The sequence below is a fragment of the Saccopteryx bilineata genome, chromosome 2 (genome assembly GCF_036850765.1).
Source record: "Saccopteryx bilineata isolate mSacBil1 chromosome 2, mSacBil1_pri_phased_curated, whole genome shotgun sequence".
NCBI classification, from domain to species: Eukaryota; Metazoa; Chordata; class Mammalia; order Chiroptera; family Emballonuridae; genus Saccopteryx; species Saccopteryx bilineata.
This window is the reverse complement of record NC_089491.1, coordinates 337,316,071-337,337,723: the sequence shown is the minus strand read 5'-3', so window position 1 is coordinate 337,337,723 and position 21,653 is coordinate 337,316,071. Positions and strand designations below refer to the sequence as shown.

Sequence of the window (21,653 nt, the reverse complement as noted above, 5' to 3'; positions counted from 1 at the left end):
TGGAGAGCAAAACTCAAAAAATTCAGGTCAGGTCAGTGTGAGAGCCCCGTTTTCCCTGATTTCAGTATATCCATATTTACTGCACAAAGCAAATCCTCTTAGAGAAGTCAATTCTCAAGTGGCTGGAGCTTTACAGGATATTTTAATGTCAGGGCTATAGAAATGCCACTCATTAAACTAATGGGAATAAAAGTGGCACTCTAAAGGTAACATTATTGAGTACAAACGTAAGTACTAAGTAGCCCCAAGGCAGAAAAGAAACTGTAATCAAAATGGGGTATACATTTCTACTTGAATCAATGACAAATAATGTGAGTTACTTTCTCATTCGTGAGTTTTATTATCTTTAAAAATCAGTGAGGACAAATCACAGGACTTCTACTCTATTTATCAAAGCTCCCGCTAGGGTTCCTCAAATAAGTAGGCTTGTACCTACAAATAACAAATAAGGAGATATTGAGGATAGAGACCTCCTTTGTCATATATTTTTAAGTGCCTCATTCAAGTCAAGCATTGTCCTAGGCACTGGAATGCAGTACAATGAATAAAGCTTGCATTCTGGGTATTCTGAGGAAAGTGTTGAAATGCAATAATTTAACAAGACATGTGCGTGTTAAGAAAAGCATTATAGCCTGACCAACCAGTGGTACAGTGGGTAGAGCATCAGACTGGGATGCAGAGGACCCAGGTTCAAAACCCCAAGCTTGCTGGCTTGAGCACGAGCTAATCTGCCTTGAGCCCAAAGGTCACAGACTTGGAAGCCCAAGGTCTCTGGTTTGAGCAAGGGGTCACTTGCTCTGCTGTAGCCCCCGGTCAAGGCACATTTGAGAAAGTAATCAGTGAACAACTAAGGTGCTGCAACAAAGAATTGATGCTTCTTATCTCTCTCCCTTCTGTCTGTCTCTATCTGTCCCTCTCTCTGTCTCTGTCACAAAAAAAAAAAAAAAAAAAAAAAAAAAAAATATATATATATATATATATATATATATATGGAAGATAAAAATCATGTGATAAAGAATGACAGGACTAGGTGGGGAACAGGACACTGGAAGGTATCAGGAAACTAGAATGAAATCTGGGGAGAGTCTTCAGAGGGAACACAGAAAAGATTTCAGGAGCAAACCTTGAACCACTTCAAAGAACACTTGAGAAGATTTAGAAGGAAGATGAGAGCGGAGAAAAAACCATAGCTACTGACAGATCGAGTGAGATGAACACAGAAAAACAAACACTGAAGCGGCCAAGGTGGAGGTCACTGGTGACCTCGGGCAGAGCCAGCTCCGTGTCACAGCAAGACTGGAGGGAAGGTGATAATGAGACCCCATGAAGCAAACAGTTCTCCTAATTCCACAATGATAGCATTGTAAAAGCACCATTTTCATTTAAATCAATTTCACTCTAATTTTTCCAGGGTTCGAATATCTATCATACTTTCACAATCACAACATCCCCTTAAAATGGTCAGAACTAGTAACAGCTCTATTTTTCAAATGTGATAACTGAGGCACAGTGGGCTGAATAACCTACGACATTATTTTGGTCATGAGTGGCAGTATTTTGATTTTTTTTTTTTTACCCTTGTGAGACAACGTGTTCATCGGTCATTTTTATTCTCCTGGAAATCACACATGAAACCTGAGAGGCTATACTCAGTTAAATGTCCATTAAAACTAATATCTTTCTAGCCACCAGCACGGCATGAAGCAGTGGAGAGATTCAAAGCAATAGGACGTCTGTGATTAACGTAGACACACACGCAAGTTAGATTTCCACCTGTTATCTTGCTCGCTTTGAAATAGCATCCCCACCTCCACAGCCCAATTGTCAACAGCAGACTATATAATGAACCATCTGCGCCATCCCAGTTAGAGCCAACTGAGATGGGTAGATGATACCAAAGAAGCCTAATTTCTTTCTATTCTTTTTTCCCCCTTGTGTGCTGTTAGGTTGAGCAGCATTTTTTAATTGCATGATAAATTGAAAACGTTGGCAGGAACTTAACTTTTGTATAATTGGAGCTTTATTTTAATGTGACTTTGATGGTCTCTTCTGGTGGATTTCTTTACCACTTTGCCCACCCCAGAAAGCAAAGCTGACCCTATGCACTCTAGGAGGCAAAGCCTGCGGCCACGTGGCGCTCAGAGAAGACAGAAAGACTGTCTGCCTGTTATGATCTGACGAAACTATTCAGTTAGGCCTATTCAAGGACAAGCTGCAATGCAGATCTCACTGTGGTCCTTGGACCAGTCGGGATAATAGAATGAATGAAAAGGATGTCTGTTTTCAATGGAAAATAGGTGCGATTTTCCCTCTTCTTTTCCTGCTGTAATGTTAAAAGCATTCATCAGAGAAACTGCTCTTCCTGAAACACCATCAAACTTTTACAAAATCTGGTCAGTTGATCTCTTCTCTCACCCACCGTGGGATGTGTCAGCTCAGCTGAATTATTATTTATTGATTATTCTGAGCATGACATGTTTGCTAACATGTTTGCTAACTACTATACTTTCTCCCCTTGTAACCACAGATAAATATTCCTATTTTGCTGAACACTGGTAAGTATAATAGACTATTGCTTGAAACTTCTATACTTCAATTACATTTTGAAGGAAGGGAAAGGACCTAGTTAGGATTTAGTGATTCTTCAATTAATCATCCTGGCAGAATGGAATTCCTCTGTAACTTAGTTGGATTTTACAATGTTTTTCCATTATAAACAGCAGTGTTGTCCTAGGCCGGGCTCAAGGGCGACATTTCTATTTACTAAAGCTGTGTATAACGGCAGAGAACTAGTTCTCCAGAGCAGTTCGACCACCCACCTTGGAGTTCTCCACTGCGGCTGTACAGCTCCCGTCTCTGCTCCCGCAAGTAGGCGCTCATGCTGATGGCATGGGAAGACGACTCGAACCTGCAATGAAGGGCAGGGTAGACAAGTGGGTGGTGGGCACCACACAGGCAGTATCAGCGAGTATTCCAACAGTACTCGAGTCTGTGTGCTGCTCCCTAACGGTCCACAGCAGGAACACTGGCTGCTCCCCGGCAGGGCCGGCTGCCGCACACTGTGGTTTATGAAGGAGACCCGGGCAACGCTCCCCCACAGCCGGATCTGGAACTTCGGCTCATTTTCCATCTCAGTGGGTACAGTTCTGATCTGTGGCAACTTTCTTTTGCCTCCAGATCCTCTGCCAGGATCACTACAAACACAGCAAGAAAGTAATTTATGAAGTCATTTTGACTTTGCCTGTCCCACCACCAGTTACTGCCAGCAGTCACCACCGAGATCCTGGTTCCTCAGATCGGACATCCTGCCTTTCTAACCCCTCTGCGAGGGGACGCGTATGACAGGCATGGTAGAAATGCTGCTGCTGAACCTCACTCACCAAGGAAGCAAGGCGCCTACAGCTCTCCTTCTAGGTCTCAGAGACAATACAGTTTCTAAAGGGCTGCGCGGTTGTGACATGCCACCTACCGCATAAAAAACACTCTCGAATATACCACCCACAGAATGCTGTGCACACCTACCAGGGAACTGTCTCAGCAGTCAAAACATGGCGGGAGGCTCATGATACAGGTCTCTAACATAACAAATACAACAAAGAAAAAAATGAATCATCATCTTAAGATAAAACTTGTAGCTATGGGGGGAAAAAAGACCAGTTAAAATCATGACTCTTGCAAACTGTAAATTCTCTGATGTGCTAAGAAGTTCCATTTCAAAGCTGCTGCCTTCAAAGTCAGAATAAGAGGCTGCCAGGAGAAACCCTTGCAAGAATTACTGCCACTCAGGGGTAAACAGCAACATAATGGAGCACCAGTGACAATGGAAGCGGTTTCCTGCACTGAGGAAGGGGCACCATTATTTTCTCATCACGCCTTCCTTCTCCATTCTTCCACAAGGAGGAGGAGCACTAAGAAGAATGGCGGTCTGAGGGGGACACTGGGGTTGCTTGCTCCTCTCTCTGCACCCTGCCAAGAACTAAGAGGACACTAATTGCCAGGAGGAGGCCACGTGTGCAGTACTTGATGTGCCACCTGCCAGTCAAGTACAAAAATGAAGCCACTGACCTCCAAAAGCATGCTGACAGCTATTGATCAGAAATGACAAGGGGAAAAAAAAAATAAACTCTTGAGCAAAGAATGGAGAGGCACACATTATACAGTAAGAGGGAACTTAAACACACTTAATTAACCTTGGCTAGGAGCAATTAAAGAGAGCAAGAAAGTCTTTCAGGGATGTGATAAAAACAGATTACAGCTCACCAAAACCTTATTCCTCTATGACCTGATGTATTTTTGCTACTTGGAAATCCTTCTTATGTTTGGAACAAGCCATGAGTTGATACAATTTTATAGAGAATGAGGCACTAGACATGACTCTGTGTCACCTCCTTATTTTATAGACAAGAGACCCACTCTGGGGCACAGGGCTCATTAAGGGTGCAACCAGGCTCAAAATAGGCAGATTTGTAATAATGCCCTCATTCTAGGTGGGTGATGAGTTTTTACTTCTGTGCAATAATAATAAATGTGTAACAACTACTGAAGGTCATGTATTCATTTCCAACAATCTAGATGCTTTCCAATATCACAATTTCAGGAAAGGCTAGATGTCTGATAATGGATGTGTGGTCTCAGGTTGAAAGTCAGGGGCAATGGTTAAGAGCATGAAATCTAAAATCCTTGAAACCCCAATCTGGCAATACATATATCTACAGTTAGGTGGCGGCTGAGTGGGGGAGGAGGGGAGGGGAGGCGAGGGGAAGGATGAGGAGGGGAGGGGAAGGGTGGGGAGGGGTGGGGAGGGGTGGAGAGGGGAGGGGAGGGGAGGGGAGGGAAGCCTACCGGCCAGCATTGGTGGCCGTCTCCGCGTCTCTATCAACTCCCCTCCATGCTCCCTCTTGCGGGCTGGCACAGCTCTGACCTAGCTGGGTGTTCTGCTACCGTGTGCCCTCTTCACTTGGAAGTATCTTTCTTTTTTTATATTTTCCTGTGCTCAGAAAAAGTGGCTCTGTCTCCAGCTCAGGACCAATCCCCAGAGATGAACCCTAAGTGATGTAAGATAGTTACCAGGGTCTGCTTGCCTTGCCAGCAGTTGGTTTAGGACCAGACACGAGACCAGTCCTAGCCTTCTGGAGTGGACTGTGCAAAGGGGCTTTGTTGCTGGCAGGAAAATGAAGAAATGTATCAGTAATAAATTAAAATAATTTTAAAAGGGTTTAAAATGGCAAGGCTACTTTGGGAGACAGTTTGGCATTGTCTTATACAAAGTTAAAACCGAGTCTCTCCATATGACCCAGCAGCTGTGCTCCTAAGCATTTATCCAAATGAGTTGAAAATTTGTGTTTATACAAAAACCTGCACATGAATGTTTATAGTAGCTTTACAGACTCAACCAAGGTGCCTTTCAATACTTGAATGGAAAACTGTGGTACATCCACACAATGAACTATTATAGAGCGATACATGGAGATAATCAAGCCACACAAACACACACACACACACACACACACACACACATGAAACAACCTTATATTGCTAAGTGGAAAAAAGTCTGTTTGTAACTATGAAAGACATTCTGGAAAAGGCAAACGAAAGAGACAGTAAAAAAGCCAGTCATTGTCAGGGTCAGGGAGCAGGAAAAAGAGGAATAAACCAGTAGAAAACGGGGTGGTGTGTTTAGGGCAGTAAAACCATTCTGCGTGAGACTCTAATGGTGGATATATGACATTACATAGTTCTCAAAACCCATAACACTGTAGAAAACAAAGTGTGAACTCTAGTGTAAACCACAGACTTTAGCTGATAATGATGTATAAATATTGGTTCATCAATTGTAACACATGTAATCACATTCATGCAAGACGTTGATAGAGAAAGTTGTGGGAGAGGGAACATAAGAGAACTGTGTATTGTCTGTTTGATTTTTCTAAAAAACTAAAACTGGTATAAAAAATAAAGACTACTCATTTAAAAAAAATCTCAGTAGGGAGAATCACACCCTTGTTCCTGACATCACCAATTTTACTGGAGTGGAAACGAAGGCAGGGGCATGGGAAGGCTGGCCTCCATGGCACTGTGCTGGGGAGCTGAGCAATGCTCCCACTGCTCCTGGCTGTGTGAGAGGCACCTCCCTGTGCTTTCACCTACGGTGGCCTGCTTGGGTCTCTGCATTACCTGCAGACAAAAGCACTTTCACTGCATTTCCATTCCTTTAGCCTCTGCATAAAACTACACAAAGAAGAAAAGGAAAGAAAGGAACCCATTAAATAAACAACGGATTTTATTCCACCATCAGCACAGCAAATCTCTTCTCCTCTAGACCACGAGATAAAAGAGCGTCTGAGGCGTCCCTTCATGAGTAAAAACTCAATGAACTCACGATTTAAAGAATAAACAACCTCAAAAGTGAGTCAGTAGGCCCTGGCCGGTTGGCTCAGCGGTAGAGCGTCGGCCTAGCGTGCGGAGGACCCGGGTTTGATTCCCGGCCAGGGCACACAGGAGAAGCGCCCATTTGCTTCTCCACCCCTCCGCAGCGCTTTCCTCTCTGTCTCTCTCTTCCCCTCCCGCAGCCAAGGCTCCATTGGAGCAAAGATGGCCCGGGCGCTGGGGATGGCTCTGTGGCCTCTGCCCCAGGCGCTAGAGTGGCTCTGGTCGCAACATGGCGACGCCCAGGATGGGCAGAGCAACGCCCCCTGGTGGGCAGACCGTCGCCCCTGGTGGGCGTGCCGGGTGGATCCCGGTCGGGCGCATGCGGGAGTCTGTCTGTCTCTCCCCGTTTCCAGCTTCAGAAAAAATGAAAAAAAAAAAAAAAAAAAAGGTGAGTCAGTAGACGATACTGGAACCTCAACTGTTCACGACACTGTGATGATACTGCTGACGTCCTTTCCTATGCTCAGATTGACACATACAACTTCTTGGACACCCATTAACTCTTCAAAAAAACACATAGGTCTGCCAAGGGTTAAACCCTGCTGCTAACACTTGCTAGCTGTGTGAACTTACATAGGTTACCTAACTTCTCTTGTGCCTCAATTTTTTTCACATGTGTAAAAGAGGGTTAAAAATAGAAAACACTTAGAAGGTCATAATGAGTAAACAAGGTAATCCATGAAAATGACTTAACTCCTTGGCCAGCACTTAGTTAGAACTCAGTAAGTGATAGCCTGTCTCTGGCTGCTGAAATATAACCTGAATTATGTATAATTAAGGTTATTTTGAGAAACTGACCTACCACAATGCCCGGTAAGAGTAAATCATCAATGGAAGGTATTATTGTTGTTATTATTGTTAATAATAATATAACTGTTAGCTGATATTAAGTGACATACACTTAGGATATATGACCAGGTAGGGTTAGCTAAGACAAGAATTTAAAAAAAAAAAAAAAAAAAAAAAAAAGAATTTCCAGAATATTCCTTTACTAAACAAAACCCAATTATTACTTAGCTAGAGGGATTTACATAACTTTATTAACAAAGGTTGTTTCTTGGCACTTGGGGTTTTCCAAAGGCTGAAATATTACATTTCTTTTCATTTCATATAAATTCCCCAGAAACAACTAGAGAGTTGAATTTCCCTACATTATTGTATAAAGCTCCCCAGAAATAAATTCCTGCAATTTTTTAAAAAGTTCTAGATAGTCCAGTAACTATATTCCAATATGACCATTTCCCCTTACAGAAAATAAAAGTTTACAAAATAGTCAATTCCTTTAAATTATTTCAGATCAACTTTAACTGGGGGGGAAGTGATGGCCATCAATTAAGTAGAAAGTCCTACCTGGATCCAATGCTTCTATTACCAACAGGGAGATACTTACTTGAAAAGAGAATTTTTTGGCCTTTGAGGTTTCTTCTTGGCAAAAAAGGCTGCAAACTCGCGTCCGGTGCTGGCGTAGCTGAGTTGGGCTGATGGTTCCGAGGCTGTACGTGTATTTTTCATGTCCAAGTATTCAGTCAACAGCATCTGTGCAATCAGAGAAGCAATTTAATACACATATTTATGACGTGCTATTAGAAAAAGCAATGTTATACCATAAAAACCTAATGCTAAAACCTCATCCTTGACATCCAGAAGTATGTGAACCTAGCTATGCTATTTCTATTGGGAGATCTGAGGAAGCAACCATTCTATCCAGAAAGCCAAGTGTGTTCTCTGTATTCCTAAAACCCGGGAAAGAGAGCAGTGGGCATTTGAATATGGGAGTAAAGGGAACATTTTCTTTCTTTTTTTTTTTTTCCATTTTTCCGAAGCTGGAAACGGGGAGGCAGTCAGACAGACTCCCGCATGCGCCCAACCGGGATCCACCCGGCATACCCACCAGGGGGTGATGCTCTGCCCCTCTGGGGCATCGCTCTGTTGCATCCAGAGCCATTCTAGCGCCTGAAGCAGAGGCCACAGAGCCATCCCCAGCGCCCGGGCCTTCTTTGCTCCAATGGAGCCTTGGCTGCGGGAGGGGAAGAGAGAGACAGAGAGGAAGGAGGGGGGGAGGGGGGGAGAAGCAGATGGGCGCTTCTCCTGTGTGCCCTGGCCAGGAATCGAACCTGGGACTCCTGCACGCCAGGCCGATGCTGGGAACATTTTCTAATAAGTTTATTTGAGCTGAGCTGACACTTATGTTGGGAGTAAGCTCTCTAATGCTATAAGGGGGACACTTTATTAAGGGGCTACACATGTAAGGTACTGTATTGAGTGAATCAATATTTCCCTGTAGTCACAACCTAACATCGATTATTCCATATTATAATAGCATCATCAACAATGTCATAATATTTACTGAGGGCTTCCTATGTTGCAGGCCAGGAGCTAGTTGCCTTAGAAGTATTACCACATTTAAAAAAGCACAAAAGTTTATCACTTACATTCCCAGATTGGAGATTTAAAAAACGAGGCTTGGCAGAGGTCCAGACATGTCGAGTAAGGCCTGGTGGCCTCACTCCAGAGGCCACGCAGTCGCATCACATGAATAAGCTAACTAACCTGCTCGGAGGTAGCACAGGCCACAGTGGGTGATGAGGATGCCTAACCTACATTAGCCTCTCTCCTAAACAAATCCTAACGAACCCTTGCAAAAAACAATTCCACTGTTTTCTCTTCCATGACTCCTTCCCAGGCTACTCTAGGTCAGCTGTCCCCTTCTCTGAACTCCTAAAACTGCCCGTTTTACACATCATTCAGTAGTTTTACCAAAAACTGCTGAATACAGCCCTGGCCGGTTAGCTCAGTGGTAGAGCGTCGGCCTGGCGTGCAGAAGTCCCGGGTTCGATTCCCGGCCAGGGCACACAGGAGAAGCGCCCATCTGCTTCTCCACCCCTCCCCCTCTCCTTCCTCTCTGTCTCTCTCTTCCCCTCCTGCAGCCGAGGCTCCATTGGAGCAAAGATGGCCCGGGCGCTGGGGATGGCTCCTTGGCCTCTGCCCCAGGTGCTAGAATGGCTCTGGTCGCAACAGAGTGACGCCCCGGAGGGGCAGAGCGTCGCCCCCTGGTGGGCAGAGCGTCGCCCCCTGGTGGGCGTGCCAGGTGGATCCCGGTCGGGCACATGCGGGAGTCTGTCCGACTGTCTCTCCCCGTTTCCAGCTTCAGAAAAATACAAAAACAAACAAACAAACAAAAAAACCCCCTGCTGAATACTATTAACTATTTAATGAAAAAAAAAATGCCGAACTACCCAACTTAAATGCTATATCTGGCCCTGGCCGGTTGGCTCAGCGGTAGAGCGTCGGCCTAGCGTGTGGAGGACCCGGGTTCGATTCCGGCCAGGGCACACAGGAGAAGCGCCCATTTGCTTCTCCACCCCTCTGCCGCGCTTTCCTCTCTGTCTCTCTCTTCCCCTCCCGCAGCCAAGGCTCCATTGGAGCAAAGATGGCCCGGGCGCTGGGGATGGCTCTGTGGCCTCTGCCTCAGGCGCTAGAGTGGCTCTGGCAGCAACATGGCGACGCCCCGGAGGGGCAGAGCATCGCCCCCTGGTGGGCAGAGTGTCGCCCCATGGTGGGCGTGCCGGGTGGATCCCGGTCGGGCACATGCGGGAGTCTGTCTGACTGTCTCTCCCTGTTTCCACCTTCAGAAAAATGAAAAAAAAAAAATGCTATATCCTTATAGCAATATTTTTCTTTACTCCTCCATAGAGCCATGCAGGTTACCAGGGAATAAAAAAAAAAGTGACTCACAGATTTTTAAACAGTACATGATAAGAAATCTTGATGTATGTTATTATATGAAAATTGCAGATAGTCTCCAAAGTAGAATGAACCCTAAATGAGTCCTCAGCACAAAATTCTACAACAGCGATAAGAACAGAGACAGGTGTAATTTCAATCATCAGCTCTGCAGTGTTTGTTTCCCTGGTGTTTTGCTTCTTTTTCCTACCACCATTTGCCGCTAGCCAGAAAAGTACTGCTTGAAAACCGGTAAAGTTTTACTTTGACACCCAAAGGGGTAAAAGTGCATTGTTAAATATCTCAAAGAACAAATAAACTCTTATATCTAAGATGCTTTAAATTTGATTGAATTGGACTAAATCTTCTTCTACAAAGTCTTTCCACAAATATCAGCTATCTAATGTTAAAATATAACCACATAATTTCTTGGTGATTCTATAGCATTGTGGATAAGGTACTACATCTTCTAAATTGGACATGAATATGCTAAGCACATACCTGTGAGTTCCTGGGGGGAAATCATTTAAGATTGAAATTGGGGGAAAATCATTCGAGATTGGAATTCTGGGGCACAGGGCATTTCACGTTACATCAACATATCCTCCACAGAAAGTCCGCAGAAGGTAATCCTATGTTCTTGCTGGCTCTCATGCCCTTCATTTCTCAGACACTCATTTTTTTTTCTCTTTTTAAGTACCAGAAATTGCTATTTCTTACTGATCAAGAGTTCAAAAACTAAGTCAAAGTTGATGGGTGCTTTTAAGTTTAACTTGAGAGGCATTAATTTGTAAAACCAAAGACAAAAAATATGAAAACACAGTTGGAAAGGACCTGAAATTCTCTATATCCTAATGAGATCATGATTCACTATATATATTTTTTTGAGTACCTGGTATGTTGGAAGGTTCTGTGCTTGAGGCAAAGAAACAGAATGCTTAAGAAACCATACAAATCAAGGTGGTCAGGCATCTCCTCTGCTATAATTAGTCGTTGCTGATTATTTAACTAGTAGTTGTAAAGATGGTAGTCCAAAATCTTATTATGTATAAAGCAGGGCCAGGATTTTGAGAGTTACAACATGCTATAAGATTGGCAACATCACTGAATAAATCTGTTACCATTTAATCCTCTCTAACACACTGCCTATATCTGCTTGTTGTTATATACACCAAATTTTCTAAAAATAAATAAGGGAATTGTGGGCTTCAAATGAACACATCTTCTGTCTTCAGCTTATCTGTTTATCCAGGTAACTACTCAATGAAACACGCAGGTCCTTCTAGGTAGGTATTTAATGTGGTTGATCCCTTACAGTAACTTCCCAACTTACAAAACCTTCTCCTTGTCTAAGAACTGGCCCCTAACCACACAGTGGACTCTGGCTGCCACACTCTACCCTGGGATCCCACCCTCTTGACCAGACCCCTGTTCCACCAAGGGGTCAGTCAACCCTCACCTAGCCAATCAGATTTACTTTCCCAGCTATGTGTTAGTGGAATACAGTCTCTGCTGGTCAGTTGAGGTGAGGGGATGTCAATTCTTTGAGGCAACTAGCTTTTACCACGTAGAAGGAATGTCAAAGAAAGCCAATCTGCACAGAGAGAATAAAGAATGAACTGGATGACCAGAGAGAGAGAAGTAGGAGACCCACAGGAGACAGACTGAAAGGCTGCAACCTGTCTTCCATAGCCTTCCTCGTCTAAAATCCACTAGCAGATAAGATCTGAGTTTTCTAGCCTTTGGTTCCACAATAGTAAAGGCACAGCCTTTACTGCCTTTTCCTTATGCTAGCATAAACAGGTATTTGTTTCCTCATTAAGATAACTATGGATAAATGAATATATACTAACATGCATCTCGGGATGTGTGTATCACATACTCTGTGTTTGCAGAACACAGGGATCTCATGACAACAGCAGTGGAAACCAATTCTCTTGACTATGAACTTCAAATGTGCAACAATTTACAGCAAAGCTATACTGTATTTACCCCCTGTGGTGAATCTGAAAATCAGACTGCTTTTTATGTTAGGGGCATTAGATGACAGAAACCATGTTGAACTCTCAATACGAACTAACACTTGATGTCTCCTGGGGAAAATATCTTAAATGTGCTTTCATTAAAAACTGTAATTCTTTAATAATTTGCTTTTTAACACACAGATGCCCAGGAGTTGTGTCAAAGGCATAGCAAAGTAGCTTCCATTGAACCAACCCTCATACTGATAGTAATTTAAAAAAATTGAAGAAACAGGTAAAAAATAAAAATCTGAAGGTCCTAGAGAGGAACCAAATCAAAGAGGAACTGATGGCAGTGATTCAAAAAGGAAGACAGTCCTGGCTGGGCGACCCAGTGGATAAAGCATCAACCCGGCACACCAAAGGTCGCAGGTTTGACCCCCATTAGGGCACATATGAGAAGCAACCAATCAGTACACAACTAAATGGAACAACTAAGTGAAACAGTGAGTTGATGCTTCTCCCTTCCCCTACCCCCTCTCAAATTGATGAAAAAATTGAATGAATGAATGAATGAATGAATGAATGAATAAGTGAATAAGAGGAAGCCCACAGGTAAGTTCCTCTGGCTTTTTCCCAGAGAGCATTTTCCCATTTCCATGGGAAAGAGTAGAACCCAAGCAGAAGCTACCGTCCTACCGACTGGCGGAGGTAAGGACTAGGCACAGGGATGACGGGATGGCCAGAGTCTGAGAAGAGAAATTCAGAGCAGAGTGAAGAGCAGAACCACCAAAATATAGCCCTCACACTACCACCTTGATCCCAGAAATATTACAGCAGAGAGACTGAAACAATGAAACAATATTATTAAATTTCTAGAAACTCAGATTTCCCCCACAGACTTGCTAGTGAATGAAATATTAATGACAAAGAAAAAAACAGAAAAAGCTTTTTTTTTCTAATATAGCAGTCTCATTTCCCCATTGTATAAGAACTAAAATATTCCACAGTAAGGAAACCAAAAGAAAAATATACTATCATTCTGAACATACAATGGCTGACTGTTCAATTATACTCATTATCAATGGCAATTGTGTAATTAAAACCGCTATTAGTGTGGTCTTGTGAATAGTCCACACTTTAGTGTTCAAAGTAAAGCAAACCTCCAAATTCCAAGAGTACACATGTACTTTCTAGTCCTGTATCCAATACCTTACCAACCAGGCCTAGATCAAAGAGCTCGTGTTTAGCTTGTTCCCTATACCAGACATTAATAATTCATATCTCATATAACATAAGCAGAGGAGGAAAAGGGCATATATGCAAAAATCGTAAAAAATTTTACTTCTAATTAACCTAGCTGCTATTTCACCATGACATGTATCAATATGTGTACATACACATGCATATTTGTTCATATAATTGTGAGTGTATGTATATGTATGTGTGGCAAGATTAAACATGGACGAGCACACTGCCTGGTATAGTCACGGCCCCTACCGTGAGCTCTAGCCCCCTCTCTAAAACCACATAGCCGTCTGAACAGTTTGTATCACTCAAGGACTTTACCTTGTAGCGACTGGCTTCTGTCCTGCCTCTCAGTTCAGGCCATGCTTTTTCTTGTACCTCTCAACATCTAGCACAGTGTCTTGAACAGAGTGGGTGCTCCCCAGCAGGTAACCTAAATGGAAAGTCAGGTGCTCTACAGACGGCTGCTTACTGGTGTTTGACATCCGCACACGAGCTCCTCAGAGTATAACTACAACACCCATGGTGAAATGTGCAGCCTTCTGAGGCACATTCATTGACTGACAATGCAGGAATTCCATTTATTAAACTTCTGCTCCGATGAGGTAAGTGCCTAATGGCCTGAAAGAGTTCATGCATCTTGGGAAAGACCCAAATTGCTCTCTAAAGACAGTGTATACAATTAAGTGGCTACAACCCAGAATTTTCAACGAGCAGATAAGTTACTAAAGGCTTCTTCATATTGGTTATCTGCAATCTTTGGACATGGGCGCCCCTATAAAAAACAGAAATGCTTATAATTCAATTCAAAATGGAACCTGGAATAACAGGTGCAGAGTCAGATCCAATGAATGTTTATTTTGTACCTACTGAGTGCCAGGGTCTGCGCCCATTAGGATTGAAGGGCAGCATCATAAAGACTGGGAGCTAACAGGGTGTGGAGGTGCTGAAGACACAAGTACAAGGATACAGAAACAAGGTCTTAGCTGAATTCATCTAAGGCTCTTCAGAATACGGTTTCAGTCTCTCTGCCCACATCTTTTTTATTTTCTATTTTCTTTTTTTTTTTGTATTTTTTCAAAGTGAGTAGTGGGGGTGGGAGGGGAGCAGACAGACTCCCGCACGCACTCAACTAGGTCCACCCAGCATGCCCACCAGGGGGTGATGCTCTGCCCATCTGGGGCATTGCTCTGTTGCAATTGGAGTCATTCTAGTGCCTGAGGCAGAGGCCATGGAGCTGTCCTCAGTGCCTGGGCCAACTTTGCTCCAGTGGAACCTTGGCTGCAGGAGGAGAAGAGAGAGATAGAGAGAAAGGAGAGGAGGAAGGATGGAGAAGCAGATGGGTGCTTCTCCTATGTGCCCTTGCCAGGAATCAAACCCAGGACTTCCACACACCAGGCTGATGCTCAACCACTGAGCCAACTGGCCAGGGCCTCTCTGCCTACATCTTACATTCTTCTGTATGGATCGTGTATATTGTAAATTCAGTAAGGTGCTCACAGTTATAATACACACATATTATGCCTCTCTAGAATGAACTTTCCACATACTTAAATCCCAGCCTTCCTTAAAGAACCAGTTCTGCTCCAACCACATGCACAAAACCTTCTCTGACCTATCTACCTAGAGTCACCCTTTAAATTCCACTAGGACCCATGGATGATTAGCTGGATTTGGCAATGAATTAGATACTGCTGTGTATTTAAGTTTTCCTATGTGTATCCCTTGAACTCCCAACATGACTTGGTAAGAAGTCACTTTGTCCGACACTTCCCTGTATTACCAAAATTCCCCTCGCCCTTAAATACCTTAACTGAAATCCTTTGTAACTTAAGTAATAACTTAATATCACTCATTTCTAGACTTTGTCAATTTTTACATCTATAAGATTCTGTCTATAACATAAGCAAAATTATCCTATCCCAAAGTGATTATAAATATACATATGAGATATATGTCTCCGTTGAGTAAGATACTAAACTAATGAAAAATACCCTTTGATAACTTGGCTAAACAAAAAGTAATCGTATTTTATCAGTTTAATTAGCAAAAATAAAAAATCCAAATCTATAATAGGTCTATGATTATATACACTATTGATTATAATACACTCTTTCTACTAAAATGGTATATGTTCATTCAAAACATAAGTTTAAACTATCTCATTTATCTACTACACTTGAGGTTAGCCTACAATTTAAAAGGTTAACAAAATTAACTGCACTGCTGGTTTAAGTATTTATAGTAAATGCAGAAATTCCACAGTCCAAAACTGGAGCATTACTTCGGTGATATTTCTGGCATCAAATTTAATTCTTTTGAATCGGTGTTCCTGTTTAACTTGACTTTCCCCCAAATACTTCTTTGTTCTATTTTGATCTTTTTTTTTTTAATTTTATTTAGAAAATTAAATTTAATAGGGTGACATTGATCAATAAGAGTAGTAGGTTTCAGGTAACTTTCTATAGCGTTTGAACTGTTGCAATCTTTTATTTAAAAGCAATATATGCTCATAAAAATGTATTGTTATATGCAATATATTTTACTGAGTTGTCTTTCTTGATACTTCATTTCATTATTTTCTCTTCTCAGTCCTCTAAATGCTAGTAACACTGTGAACAAAGTACCTAAGAAATACATTACAGACCCTGGCTGGTTGGCTCAGTGGTAGAGCGTTGGCCTGGCGTGAGGAAGTCCCGGGTTCAATTCTCGGCCAGGGCACACAGGAGAGGCACTCATCTGCTTCTCCACCCCTTCCCCTCTCCTTCCTCTCTGTCTCTCTCTTCCCCTCCCGCAGCCAGGGCTCCATTGGAGCGGAGATAGCCCAGGCGCTGAGGATGGCTCTGTGGCAACAGAGTGGCTGTTAGAGTGGCTCTGGTAGCAACAGAGCGACGCCCCAGAGGGGCAGAGCATCGCCCCCTAGTGGGCGTGCCGGGTGGATCCTGGTCAGGCGCATGCGGGAGTCTGTCTGACTGCCTCCCCATTTCAAACTTCAGAAAAAAAAAAATAGAAATACATTACATGCATCTATCAGAGCCTGATTCTACCAGCAAGTGGGAAAACAACCCTGCTGCACTGGCAGCATGTGGCCTAATGGGATTCTTTAGGCTTTCAACTATTTACCCCACATTTTCCAATCATCACATCACAACTTGTTAATTACTGACAACCTACACCGACCTGTTCAAACACATTTAACTCTTCCCTTCTGCCCCCACGACCCAAAGACAATGTCTAAACAGCTAAAATGCCTTTTGAGTTTAGAAAAAAGTTGTGTGCCTGAAATTGTTTTTCTCTCCAAAATCTACATCTTGTGATTTTCACTCTCAAAGAGAGGACCACATCCTGTAGAGAGATGCAACATTGCAATGTGGCGGGATGATTAGCCTGACTCCTTACTGAAATGAGAGTGAACGTTTGTAAACATGACTTCAGAACATGGGAGGGAGGGCGACACGGAGCCCAACTCCTGGTTATGAAAACGGCCACAGCTCCACCCTGTCATCCTTGGTCCTTTCCTACCCTTGGTGACAAGCTCATTCTGTAAAGTCGGGCACAGATAAGAAAAAGCCAGTATGCTATTTAAATACCAACCATGTTAACTCAGAAGCAATGCCGTACTATTCATGTACCGCTTGTTCTCTGCTAATTGCTTTAAGGCACCCTGCTATGGAGAAGGTAGCAACAGCGGCCAGGCCCTGGGCTTCTTCAAATGCCAGCTATTAGTAACAAAACCCCAAAAAGGTCTTAACTGAATTTACCAGGAGCTCATGAACTTTAAAAATTGTTAATCAGATTCCCATGTAAATGGAATGACGATTAAAGGTTAAGTACAGGTTTCTAAAATTTCAGAAGTTGAGAATATATTGCCCTTCACAGGGGGAGGAATAAAAAACAACAACCCTATCAGCCTCGACAGGAACTAAATATCTTAATTAAAAATGCAGAAGTACCACGCTTATTTTTACATGAAGTTCTATTTTCAAATGTCAAAGTTAATCATGCACTTGACTAAAAGTGTGCAACATTCACTCTCTCGGAAAAGAAATGCCTTAGTATTCTTCTCTGAGACAACAACTGCAGGTCTCCAAACCTTTCTGGTGTCCCTCAGCTCTGCTCCCTGCCTAGGCTGCACAGAAGGCTCAGGATCCCAGTGGAATGCCTTCTCCAGACAGACCTTAACTGCCCTCCATCTGAGGAGTAATCTAACACCACGTCTTCAATCAGGTCTGCTTCATATTTATGTGGTTTGGGAGCAACACGAGGTGCTTCCTCCATAAATCTGCTGCACCTGTGTCCCTGGAGTGACATGTTAACAAATGAACATGACATCTCCTCACACTTCAATGAGAATTTATAATTCTTCGAAAGAATGTATTTGATCAATTATGGCGTCATTACAGTGGAAAAGCAAAGCCATGTCTTTGGAGTGCACTTCACCAAATCTGCAAGCGCTTGTGTTCCTGCAGCAGAATAAATGACAGATCCCAAGCCCGGAGTTGGGTCCTCATTCAGCTTTAATATTCAATCTCAGGTTCTCAAGCTTAAGAGGATCTAGGTACAACAATCACTGAATGCAATAATGACTAAGATGAATTGCTATGAATTGCTCTATACAAAATACTTGTAGAACTCCAAATCAAGAAATACTGGGAGTGTAATATGTAGCCAGTAAAAGAAACAATTATTCTTTAGGCTAAAAACACACATTCATGGAAGAAAAATTCTTTTGCAATCCTACTGTTTTTCTGCTCTCTGTCTCTGATTATACTTCTAATCTTTTGTCCTTTATTCTTCATAAAAGCCTGAGAAAAGTTCAGTGTTTGCTCAATGCAAAGTATCTGGCTCACACGTGAAAAGAAAAGTGGTGCCTTCTCGAGCTACCATGAGAGCCACAGCTCCTGCTGCTGTTCAATCACTTCCAATCACTAATGGCGAGATTCAAGAGCAAACCACAGCTCGTGGGTTTTAAAGAAATCTGTAAATGGAAAACTAGTGAAATATATGGTTAGCCAAGCTAAGGTGGAAAGAAAAAGAAAAAAATGAGGAAACAGGGAAGGGAAATTTTTTAAAATGCTTCTTTTTGGAAAATATGTCTACTAAATGTATGCGGTCCTTTTAGTAGCATCTGTGGTTGCCCCTCGGGCTGGCACAGCAATGGGATATCCCAACTGGAAACGAGAAGGGGCTTCTTCTTCCTGAGGATACAGTTCCAGTCTCTCACGTGGTTCAATCCACCTAGTGTCCATAGTCCCATACAGCAGTGGCCCCTGACCCTCGGGCCGTGGACCGGTACCGGTCTGTGGGCCATTCGGTACCGGTCCACAGAGAAAGCATAAATAACTTACATTATTTTCATTTTATTTATATTTAAGTCTGAACGTTGTTTTATTTTTTAAAAATGACCAGATTCCCTCTGTTACATCCATCTAAGACTCACTCTTGACACTTGTTTCGGTCACGTGATACATTTATCCGTCCCACCCTAAAGGCCGGTCCGTAAAAATATTTTCACAGGGCTTGGCCCTTACCTCTGTTCTCTGTACAGTCTCTGTCCCATTTTATTCCTTCATTACTTTCAACAGTATTTATAAGTGCCTTCTATATGGTAGCTCCTTCTAAGTGCCTTACTTTGTCGCCCTGCCACTAAGTGGAGTGACCCAGTTCTCCAAATCACGGACATTAAACTGATCCGTAGCCCAAAAAAGGTTGGGGACCACTGCCCTACAGGACAGGACAGGGAGATCTAAGCTGCAGGAGATGGGTGTGCTGGGCTGTCACACCGGCTTCTGATGACGACTCCGCAGCGACCACTAGTGTGCAGGACGGCAATTGATCAGGTGTTAGGAGATGAGCCTGTGAAACTGAACTTCTCAGTAGAAAAGTATGTTTTCCTTTGTATTTCCCCAAAGAAGCTTAGCTTGCACTGAGTCTTACTGTGTGCATGCCATAGTTTTAACACTAACAGAATCCATAAGGCTGGTTTCATTAGTAACCTGTTTTCCCAAAGTAGGTTTACCCAACAAGATAATCAGGATAGGACCTCAGGAAGGACAGAAGACAAAATCCCCAGGGGTTGGTCTTTAAAAACAACCTCTTTAGCAACACAGTATCCACCACAGGCCACTAACCAGACTGACCTCCTTGGTGCATTCCCAAATCAAAAACATGTCTCTCGAAACCTTCAGTGTGTCTCAAAACCACCCCAACATCTGTGCCCTTATTCAGAATCCTACTAGTTTGAAACACCCATCTCATTTCCCTCTAGTACAACAACAAATCCAACCATCTTTCAAGGCTCAGCACCATACTAACTTTTCACTGATGCTTCTGTTCATTCGACAAGCATTTGCAGGGAAGGCACTATGCTGGGCCCTGCACGTGCACCTGGGCCCTTGCGTGTACACAGGTGTGAACACAGGCATGTAAGAGCCCTTAACATTGCTCAGCAGTCAGCCATCCCTTTGAATCCAGAGCAGTTACTTCGTTGCCTTATACAAATAGCGTTGCAAATAAAATTAAATGTTACACCATGCCAAATGTATTCAATCACATGGAGCACTAGAGCAGAGACCCCAGCTGCTGGCTTGGCCCTTACCTCTGTTCTCTGTACAGTCTCTGTTCCATTTTATTCCTTCATTACTTTCAACAGTATTTATAAGTGCCTTCTATATGGTAGGTCCTTCCTAAGTGCCTTACTTTGTCGCCCTGCCACTAAGTGGAGTGACCCAGTTCTCCAAATCACCACCATGTCCTTTATCTATGGTACCTGACTGCATATTGGTGACAACTGCCCCCAGCAGTAAGGTCTGAGGACCTGGGAGGGCACGTCTATCTTCAAATACAAGATGGTTATCTGCACTGTTTAGACAGGCTTGTGGAACTCAACCCATGATGTCTCCTCAGTTCTCTCATACATGAGACATTGATTAGACAGCAGACAATCTAGTTTTCTGTTACTACCCAGTCTCCCAGAGTGGTTCCACCAGAAATTTCCCCACCTCTTGAGGGTGTTCAATTATATGATCACATGAATGTAAATTACGATGCTGAGCTCCAGGGAGACCACAGAGCTCATTGTTCCTGGTAGTGACGTACTTTCACACAGTGAAGATACATAATTAGTGCCTATTTTGTTGGCCTTGGTACAGCTATTCTTTCTTCTGGACCTATTTAGCCATTGCCTAAACATTTTCTAGCCGCAGGATGACCCTTCTAGAATCTAGTTACCCATAATAATATAGTGATTCCAGGATTCAGCTACAGTATCTTGCAAACAAATGTCAGAATCGCTAATGACAACATATATGCTGGGACACAGTTGCTTTCATTTCCTTTGCATGCATTTTCAACTGCAAAGCATGATTCTACCTGTAAGTAACAGCTTCTGCAGATAAAAGCAGACCACATCTAGACTGAATGCAGAATGTAGCATAGCAACCAAAGATAGTCTGGTTTAGCCTGATGTGAAAGGAAACAGACTGCTCACATAATTTCTTATAGTTTCTATTCTCAGAGAGTGAAGCTACTATAGTCATTAGTACTCAAATTGATAAGGAACATAGGTAAACAGTATTAGTTTATGACTTGGGACATCGTGCCAAGGCAAAAAGCTGCACGCTCATGTGTCATGGAATTCTGTTCTTTTCGCTGCTTGAAACAGCGCTAGAACCATAAACAGATCATAATTTTTTAATCAAAATAGCAGTAAAGTGAAACCCATAAACGTACAGAATGCTAATTACATATATTATACATGTGGTTTTAAAGTTGCTACAAGCCCTTTTCCATCTCCATTATATGTCACGTTACTTGAATTTTCAGATTCATCAACTCCAAACAGTTTTCAAAAAAACCTTTAACTCTCCCAAATAAAAGGTTCTACAGGTAACATTAAAAAATAACATTTTTTCCCCCTCAGGTATCAGCCATGACACTTTAAAAAAAGCAAGGACTCCTAAGCTTTGTCACAGATAAGTTGAAAGGTGGCAAGATAATAATTCTATTAGATTATAACCACATATTGTCACCTTAGAAAATGTTCTTCTCTTAGCAGGGAAGGAGTTTTATGTTTTATAACCTTAAGTCTAATAACAAACCAAAGCAAACCCTCTGAAGGAATCAAGGTTGTGTTGGAGAAATAATGAAAAATATAATAGAAAACATAAAAACAAAGAGTTGTTTCAGTATAGAAGAAATTCCCTTTTAGAAATGAATTAAAGAAAACATCTCCTAATCTATTTGGAAGGTGAATATTTCAGTCCAGTTACATGTGAATAAGGGTAAAAAGGT

General features: G+C 42.6%; 1 protein-coding gene across 2 annotated transcripts in view; it reads right to left on the bottom strand.

Annotated features, from left to right (window-relative positions):
* Positions 1–21,653, bottom strand: part of EXOC4 (exocyst complex component 4) — a 683,500-nt gene that overhangs the window by 471,358 nt on the left and 190,489 nt on the right. For both annotated transcript variants that reach the window (XM_066262321.1, XM_066262322.1), the window contains exons 8-9: positions 7,820–7,965; positions 2,820–2,908 (exon numbers count right to left, since the gene is read on the bottom strand). In XM_066262321.1, the coding sequence (XP_066118418.1) occupies positions 2,820–2,908; positions 7,820–7,965 (235 nt within the window). The remainder of the gene's footprint in view (positions 1–2,819; positions 2,909–7,819; positions 7,966–21,653) is intronic.